A 9,773-nucleotide genomic window follows, 5' to 3' on the forward strand; every position below is an offset into this window, starting at 1 on the left:
TAAAACATTATTTGTTGTTAAATTTGAAATTCAATTTTAGCTAGGCATTCTGTATTTGATTGGCAACCCTAGTCACAAAGCCTGTCATTGATGTACATCTGTATAGGTTGGGATGATTAGGTTGTGATCTGGGATCCAGCCTGATGGAGAAGCCATGGTGCAGAGCTTGGTGTGGCCAAGCGTAGAAGAAATACTGTAGTGAATCATTTACCTTGAGGTCAGGAGAGCCTAGGTTATGCCTAGTGAAACAGCCCCTGGATCTCAGTGACTTAGTATAACAAAATTTTCTTGTTTCATCACACCTGTCCAAAGTATATTGGGGAGGAGGCTTTTCTTGGTGTCATTCAGGCAAGGGAGGCTTTTCACTTGTCACATGCTCTCAAGACCGCCACAGCAGTGATAAGGGAATGGGAAAAGTCACATCCCCCTGCTCCTCAGAAAGCTTCAACCTGGAAGGGATGCTCCCTCTGCTCACCTTTCGCTGCTCAAAACAAGTCACATGGCAAACCTGCCCTTAAGGATGGTTAGGGGAAATGCAACCTTGCCAAGTGCCCAGAGGGAAAGAAGCTGATACATTTGGTAAACAGTGATAACGACCATCACGCCTTCCTACAGCAGCTTGCTCAAAGAGTCTCCTAAAGCAAATCGCTCTGATCAAGAGGAGGTTTAAAATACAGATGTCGTGGTAGCATCCTCCGATGAGATAATGTCACACTTAGACTGTGGGCTCCCACTAAAAAAAAAAAAAAAAAAAAAAAAAAAAAAAAAAAAGTTTCAAATAAGGAAACCATAAATATAATTAAACGGAAGATATCACGACAACGAAATACTTTTGCCCCACATGAACTCTTTCATGTGTAAGGAATGATAAAATTTATGAGAAACACATCTTGAAGGAAATAGACAATGCTCAGAACTCAGATGATAAATTAAAATTTTAACTTCTCTAGGAATAAAAATGAAAATTAAAGTAACAAGGCAATATAGTTTTTTACCTATCAAGTTGACAGTGATTAAAAATCTGTAATACTCAGTGCCATTGGGAGTGAGGCAATGGGAACTTTTATAAAATAAAAAAGGAGTATTAATTGGTACAACACTTACAGGAAAAGAATTTAACTGTGTATATCCAACACATTAAGAATATTTATAGCTTTCAATCCAATAACCCTACGTGCAAGAATCAACTAAAGAAATCTTTTTTTTTTTTTTTTTTGGTCTTTTTATCTTTTAGGGCCACACCCACGGCATATGAAGGTTCACAGGCTAGGGGTCCAATAGGAGCTGCAGCTGTCGGCCTTTGCCACAGCCACAGCAACGTGGGATCCAAGCCATGTCTACGACCTATACCACAGCTCATGGCAATGCTGGATCCTTAACCCACTGAGCAAGGCCAGGGATCGAACCTGCAACCTCATGGTTACTAGTCAGATTCGTTTCTGCTGCACCACAACAGGAACTCCAGAATTGTTCTTTTCCTATGCCAGCAATCAGGCATAAACATCTGTCCATCTGCCTGTCCAAAAATATATACAGAAAGGACACAAGCCATGATGGCAACAATTCAAATCTTCTTCCTCTGCCATTTACTGACTCTGACTCTGGCCAGTCTACTTAACTTTTCTGTGCCTCAGCTTTACCATCTATAAAGTGGGGATACAGATGTTTACTTGACTTGTTGTCATGCAGATTAAGTTAGATAACTATGAATTTAGGCTGGCACCTAATAAATGCTAGCTGTGGCAATAAGTACTTTGTATCATTAAGAATGGGCATCACCAGGGTCCCTTACAGAGAACTGCATGGAGTTTATTAGACAGCAGCCACCATCTCTGTGCAGCAATTTGATAAATAAAATTTTCACAAGGGCGGGTGTGGTAAGGACCCAGTGATCAATGCGAGTCATTTCGATTGTGTATTTGGGGGAGAGATGAGGAGGAAAAAAGAGGGAGGAAGGAAAGGAGGGGAGGGGGGAGGGAGGGAAGAAGACAAAAGAGAAAAAGATGGGGAAAAAAAGGACCAGTGAATCAATACAAGGACAAATGAGGCATATTCAGTTAAAAAGGGAGCTATGGAAGGAATCCTGAGGGGTTGCTGCTAAGTTCCAAGGCAGACCGTCATGGAACAGAGGATAGGGGTTGGAAATGGGAATAATCAAGCCATTTTTCCCAACAGTCATCATGAACGAGTAGGAAAAACATCGATTTGGGGTTAAAATCCTGACAATGCTGTTTTATGAGTTCTTTGACTGTTCGGGTTACTTAACCTCACCTGACATGGGGCTATTGATTGCGCCCTTGCGAGGATGAAGTGGGATTGTATGTGTAACCGCCAGCACCGCTCCTGGCACACAGAATATATATATATATGGTTTACTCCGGTTCTGCCACTGACTTTATGTGCTGGAGCAGATCTCAGTACTGCTGGAAAAATGCCTGGGAAGTTACAGGCAGCCTTTCAAGTTACTCTGGCAGGGAGAGGAGGCCACTGGAGGAGCTCATCCTAGGTGTACAGCAACCCCCCCCCCACCCCCCTCCCCCCACGTGTGGCCAGCAGGCCGGACTGTTCTGCAAACAGTCTCTGGATCAATTCATTGACCACAAAACGGTTAGACAATGGGACCACCAAGGAGCCATGCTTTGCCCACTGGAGTGAAGGTCAGCATCAGATGCATTAAGAAATGGAAGCAATTTTCTTCCCACTGGAGGCATCTATTAGGCATGATTGCCTGCATTTAGACAGACCCTAAACTCTCCAGGGCTGGATTAGGGCAGGATCACAAACAAAATCCGGAGAGGAACCTGGCCCTGGAGCTGAGACTAGAGCCAAGAGGCTCTGACCGCGTTTATTTAACTACCTCTTTGGACTTTGCCTCTGGTTTTTCCCAGCCCACGAGCACCACCACATTCATCTGCAGCTTCCTGCTCTGAAACACCACCTTTCCCACCCATGTGGCTCTCTCTGCTCCCCGCACCTTTGCCTCCAGGCCAGCTGCTATTGCCCTAATGAGGCCTCCCATCCCCCTTTCATTCTTTCATCCACTGTTATTAGCAGTTCTCCATAAGCTTGGGGCTGGACCCAGGAGACGCAGCAGCAGGGCAGGATATGGATCTAAGCTCCAGGAGTTTACCATCTAATTAGGGAAGAAGAAAAAGGGACTTCAACACAAAACATTGGTTAACCACCAAGGAGCAGAGAGGTAGAATTTGCATCGGATGAGTGGTGTAGACAATTTTCTGAGCCTTTCATGGTGGAAAGGTGTTCAGGGAACACACTGGAGGTGGGGAAGGCTCCCTAATGGTGGCTCTTGCGTGACATGAAGGATTCACACAGGCTTTGAAGGAGGGAGTGATATGGCGACAGTGTTCCTGTAACCTTTCAAAGAGCTGCTTACCAGTCACCTCCCTTCCCCAACCAAAGACAGATTAACCAGCTCCTCCTCTCTGCCCATTACAGTTACCCGCTGTGACCTGTAGCCACTGTGCTATAAGTATTTGTTAGTATGTTTGTCTCTGTCTCCAGATTCTAAGTTTCTTGAGGGTGGGGATTTTATCCTACTCATTCCTTAATGCTTCATGCCTGGCACTTAGATGGTGTTCAGCAATCTGAACTTGAATGAGCTTGCTTGTGGATATTGGGTGGGCAGGAAAGAGAGAGGAGGGGGCATCCATCTGCATGCCGTGGCCTCCATCCAATTCCATACGGATCCACTGTGGTCTGTATGCCCTGACCCTGCCCGTGCCTGTGGGGCCTCGCTTTTGCTTCTGTGGGATGAGTGTTTTCTGCCGACGTAAACGCCTTTGATCCCTTCCCAGGCAGAGCCTCTCTATGAACTGGTGACAGCCGCGGACTTTGCCTATTCCAGCACAGTGAAGCAGAACATGAAGCGAGCCCTGGAGGAGTTCGAGAAGGAAATCAGCTCCTGCCACTGTGCTCCCTGCCAGGGGAATGGAGTCCCTGTCCTGAAAGGTACCATTTCTGGGCAGCTGGTGTCCCTGGAGGGGCTGGTTCCAGACCAGAACACGTTATCAAATCCACACACCCTCAGAGGTGTGTCTCTAGGTCAGGGTCAGGGTCAGGGAGTGTATCTCCAGGGGAGTTTCTAGGTCAATCCCCAGTCCTCTGCCGCAGGCTCTAGGGACTATCATAAAACTCCCTTCTTTTTCTCAGGTGAAAAAATATGGGCCCCCTGGCCATTTGGACCCTCTTAAAAAATGAGCTTCTTCACCCAGATTGGGCATGAGAATCACTTGGGATCTTTAGAGCTATTGATGCTTTTGCCCCAACCTGGAGGATTACGTGACACTATAGAAAAGAGGCCCTCCGCAGGTCGGCTAAAGTCACTCCTCTCTGGCTAGTTCAAATCTGCAGCGGGATTATGACTCACTACTGCTGAGGTCCCCACCTCCCTGGAGCACAGTGACATGGGGTTAGACCCAGGAAATGCTACCCCCATGCTACCCTGCCCCCAGCCCCATGCTCAGCGGCTGATTATGGCAAAGCTCCTGCATCCACCATGGAGCTTTTCACAAACACTAAGCCTGGGGCCTCAGCCTAAAAGAGTTGAAGGGAATCGTGGAGACTGGCCTTTGGAAAAAGCCTATCGGCTGTTGTAAGGGAGATCTGGGCAGCCATTCCATAGCTCAATTCACTGGCAGACAGGATCCATGCTTTTGCTGAGCTTTTCAGACTGGCGGGAGAGGTAGGCTTGACCAAAGAGTTGCATCAAAAGGTACCAGTGGTAGTTAGTCTCCCAGCAGGTCAGAATGCAGACAACCAGAACAGGCTGCTCTGGCTGTCAGGATACCTAGGTTCCAACTATAGGGAACACGTGGGTGAGTGGCGTTAAGCTGAAGGCAGGAGCAGGCTGCGACTGTGCGGTCTGTAACAGGGAGGAGGGTAGACGCAGAGGCTCTCTCCTGGGCAAAGAAGGGGCCCACCCTGGGCTGAGCACAAGGAAATGCCTTGGGCAGAGCTTGAATGGCGAAAAGATTGGGGGATGGGTTGGCAGCATGGATGGGCCAGTAGAACTTGATTGCTAACTTCCAGGCTCACATCCAGGATCACCACAGTGGGCAGGGAAAAGTTAGGGGAGGCTGAGGCCTGGGATCTTCTGCTCTTGTTGTGATGGGTTGAGGAAGAGTTCAGTCCAGCAGGAGGCCAATACAGGGCATCAGGAACATTGGTACAGCAGTTGTTGGCCCAGGGAGCAAGCAGGACCCATAGCAGGACCCATGTGGATGAAGCGAGCTCACCAGAGAAGACATGAGTAAAGACCTGTTCTCTGGGAGAAAGAGTCCAGCTGCCCAGCTGAGACAGAGGGGGTCGGGGGGTGGCTTCTCAGGTGGGATGAAGAAGAGCAAAGCAAGTGACAGCCTAAGGATGGGAAGTACTGCCTTCAGAACCAGAACCCATCAGTGAGGGTCTGTCCAGCATGAAGTGGGTCAGTTCACTGGCTCCAGGTTTTTTTTTCGGTTTTCAGTTTTTGTTTTGTTTTGTTTTGTTTTTTAGGGCCACACCTGTGGCATATGGAGGTTCCCAGGCTAGGGGTCAAATTGGAGCTGCAGCAACCAGCCACAGCAATGCCAGATCCAAGCGTAGTCTGCAAAGTATACCACAGCTCATAGCAGCGCTAGATCCTTAACCCACTGAGTGAGGCCAGGGATTGAACCCGCATCTTCATGGTTCCTAGTTGAATTCATTTCTGCTGTGCCATGACAGGAACTCCTGACTCCAGGTTTTGATTTAGGGTTGCTGAAATCCCCCTCGCCTCATGTGAAATTTGGGCCTAGAGACTGAGACCCACTGGAGGCGAGGGAGTAAATGAAGCCAGAGACCAGGATACTCACGGGGCCTGGTCTGTAAAGGACTGTCATGTGAAGAGATTTCATGAATCCAGGTGAGAGAAGCTTCAGGGTGACATGTGACCAATTAACCTAAGGAATAACTTTCAAAGTGTCAGAACTGGCCAAAGGTAAGATGAGACATTGGAGGGTCATGAGTTCCCCATCACTAGAGGTATCCAAGCAGAAGCTAGACAATTACTTGTGATGAAATTGAGTATCAGTGACCATTGACCCCCATGACCTCAGTAAAACATATAAAAACATATAAGTCTAGGTCAAAGGTCAATTAATGATTAATTTTCCTCAACGCCACCTCATTCCCTGCAGTAGAATAAACATTCCTTTATGAGCAAAGGACTCTTACAACAGGAGTGGGTATTCTTGGCACCGAACCTTCTTATTTCAAACCACTCAAATGAATGCCCTATTTAACCTCATGGAAAAACAGTGATGTGAAAGGAGGGCTAAACTCCAGGAGCTCTTTGTGTCACATGGTATGATTCATATTCTTTTTATATTGTCTTCCCAGAATCACGCTGTGACTGCATCTGTCCTGCTGGATTCCAAGGCTCAGCCTGTGAGGTCACCAATCGGAAAAGTAAGGAGACTTTGAGAGTTGGTTGGCAAAGGGGAGTCTAGGGTAGTCCAGAGAATAATTCAAAAGAGCAAGGGCAAAGTCGGGGGTGTGGGGTAAGGGAGCTGGACACTATGAAACTTGAGATCTATCCTGACTTCTAATTTTATATTTTATTATTTTCCCAATTGTGATTGCTTCATGTTACAGGATGACTAATGCATAGCATCTGTGAGTCATTTCTTTGGCTCATTCTGGAATGTTGATCTTCTTTTTCTTATTTAGTGAACTCCTATTCATCCCTCAAAATCCAACACAGACGCCCCTTCTTCTATAAAAATTCTTCAAACTCCACTCCATTTCTCCTGTAGGACCCCATAGTCTTTGAACATGTATCCATTGTAGCTCTTGGCACACTCTGTTCTGGGTTGTGTGTGTCTGTGTCCCTGTGTCTGTGAGTAGGGCTCATGTCCCATTTCCCTCTGGGCCCTCAGGGTCCCACACAGTTGCTGCTGTTGGAATAATCACTGAAAGACTAGATTATATCATAAAGATTTCTGCCAGCTCTCAGATTCTTTAGCCAATTTATTATCTAAGAATTCTTAATATCCCCACACTCCTCCCCTTTCTTTTCCTTTCTGTGACTTTCCTGGGGATACCATTAAAAAAGGAAATGGCATACCCAATAAAAACACCAAACATCTATTAAGTATTCTGCTATGTACTGTGTCCTAGGCAACTTGCTGTGGGCTTGAACTCAGCAGGGGTTCAGATTCCATCTCCATCTTTCATAACTGTGATCTTGAGCAAATTACTTGACCTCTTTGTGCCTCAGTTTTCTCATCTGTAGAATGGAGGTGATGATATTCACTACCTCATAGAATTGTCTTGAGTTTCTCCTGAGACACATGAAGCATTTAGGAAGATGCCTAATGCATTATAAGAGCAAAATAAATATCAGTTCATTTATTTTAGAGAAAAATAAATGGAACTCTTTTATATTTTACATATATTAAATCCTTTAATCCTCACCACAACATCCTGCAGTAGATGCTGTGAACACCCCCATTTTATAGATGAAGAAACTGAGGTTCAGTGGGTGGCTAACTAACTTGCCCAGTGGTCACACAGTGAGTAGGTACAGGGCCGCAGGTTCAGGTCCAAGTGGGCTTGAATCTATAGCCTTTGCTCTGGATGCCTGCACCTCTCCCCTCCTCAGAGAAGTGCTCAGGGATGCCTTCACTTCCTCTTGCATCCCAACCAGGCCCCCAAAGGGACCTGCCCTGTAAGAGCGTAATGGCACAGTCACAGGGTTTCCACTGGCTGGAGGAGCCCTTGTCAGCCTCCCACGCCAGATGACTGACGTTAATATAAGGAGGCCCAAAGATATTAAGTAATGTGCCCAGAGCAACACTGCAAGTTAGAGGCTCAGCCAGACACATGAGCTCTCATGGTGGGTGTGATTGATTATTTGCCAGGTTCATCAACAGCCATAAATCCTCAAGGGAAAGGCAAATGTCAGGGAGGAGAGAGCCTAGTGTTATTACCTCATTTAAAACACACAACAATCACAGTAGATAACATCACTCCCACTTTATACATGGAGAAGAAGGAAATGCATCAGCGTTCCCATTGCTGGGAAGTCTGGCCTGGAAACTATTCATCAATTCAACTAATACTGACTCAGGGACTCCTGCGGGCCAGTTTGGGGGCTGGGGTTCAGGGGTGAGCCAATCAAATAGAATTCCTGTTGTGGAGATTGCTGTTAGAAAGACAGAGCAACATCATTTGAATTGTCCCAGAAATACATTTTTTTTTTTCTTTTTTGCTCTAATGGGTATTTATCAAGTAACACAGAGAAAGTCACAATTGGGTGAAATGGTTGCCTTTCTCAGGCAGAGATCCCAGAAATACATTTAAAGTTTTAGCGGTAATTACTACAGAAAGCTCTGAGAGCTTAAAATATGAAGTATTGATAGGAGTTAGGGGTCAGGAAGGGTTTTCCTTCTGGAAGAACACTTAAACTGAGATCTGAAGGGTGAATAGGCTCGACCAGATGAATAGACGAGGGAAGAGTCTTTCGGGCCAGGAGAACAGTGTGTGCAAAGGCCCTGTGGTAGAAGGGAGCATGGTGAGCCAGTGGCCTGAAAGAAGGACAATTGATTGGAATTGGGAGATAAGTGATTCAAACTCCCAAAGCCTTAAGGTTTATACACCTCACCCCTCCTGCAGGGCACTGGAGTGTAATAAGGGCTAATTTATATTCACTGACCTTCTTTCTTATAGATGTCCCCATTGATGGGAAGTGGAATTGCTGGTCAGACTGGTCTCCGTGTTCTGGAGGACGTAAAACAAGACGAAGGCAGTGCAACAATCCACCTCCTCAAAATGGGGGCAGCCCCTGCTTGGGTCCTGCTTCAGAAACACTTAACTGTTAAGGAAGGGAGAGCTTCTAGCGGGTGATGCTACTGTGGGCTGCACACAGTGAGAGCTCTGAGCCCTTAGGAACCCAGGCCAGCTCACCTCCACACCAGCTCCCACCTGGGCCTGGCCCAGGGGTGGGAGGGCTGTGCCATTCAGATTTGAAATAAAGATGGTATTTGTAAAATGCACATGGATTTGAACAAATAGCAAGTTAAATACTCATTATAGTCTCCTGAAGGGCTTAAGCCTCTTAGTAATATTCACTTTGCTTACCTCTCCAATTTTATTTCTATTTCTCTCTGGAGGGGCACACTGTCTCATTCAGTGTCCGTGGTAGTTCATATTTGTTGAATGATTAGTACATGCCAGCTACAGTGTTCAGTGCATGAATTCATTCTATCCTCATGACAGTCTTATAAGGTGGATGCTGTCTTAGCCCCATGAAACAGCAGGGGAACCAGTTTAGGACAGTTAAGTGACTTGTCTAAGGTGATGCAGTTAGGGAGTTGGGGAGCGGGGCTGTGAACTTGGGCACTTGGACTCCAGAGTTTTAAACGCTTAATTAGGATAATCCCTTCCTCTTAATAAATGGGCACTTGATTAACAATTTATTTTATTATTATTTTTTATTTTTTAGGAGTGCAGGTGCAGCATATGGAAGTTCCCAAGCTAGGGGTTGAATCAGAGCTGCAGCTGCCAGCCTACACCACAGCCACAGCAATGCAGGATCCAAGCCCTATCTGCAGCCTACGCCACAGCTCACAGCAAGGCCAGATCCTTAACCCACTGAATGGGGCCAGGGACCAAACCGGCATCCTCATGGATACTAGTCAGGCTCATTTCTGCTGAGCCACAACGGAAACTCCAACAAAGAATTTTTTATGAAATAAAATGTCGAAGTAGGTGCTGCATGTGTATGGGTGTGTGTT

At 46.2% G+C, this 9,773-nt stretch overlaps 1 protein-coding gene across 1 annotated transcript in view; it reads left to right on the plus strand.

The window, feature by feature from the left end:
- C8B (complement C8 beta chain) overlaps positions 1-9,455 on the plus strand; it is a 41,053-nt gene extending 31,598 nt beyond the window's left edge. Inside the window, 3 exon segments of the mRNA NM_001097451.2 lie at positions 3,816-3,969; positions 6,376-6,444; positions 8,707-9,455. Coding sequence (NP_001090920.2) covers positions 3,816-3,969; positions 6,376-6,444; positions 8,707-8,858 — 375 coding nt within the window. The 3' untranslated portion in view covers positions 8,859-9,455.

Source organism: Sus scrofa, chromosome 6 (genome assembly GCF_000003025.6).
Source record: "Sus scrofa isolate TJ Tabasco breed Duroc chromosome 6, Sscrofa11.1, whole genome shotgun sequence".
Lineage (NCBI taxonomy): Eukaryota > Metazoa > Chordata > Mammalia > Artiodactyla > Suidae > Sus > Sus scrofa.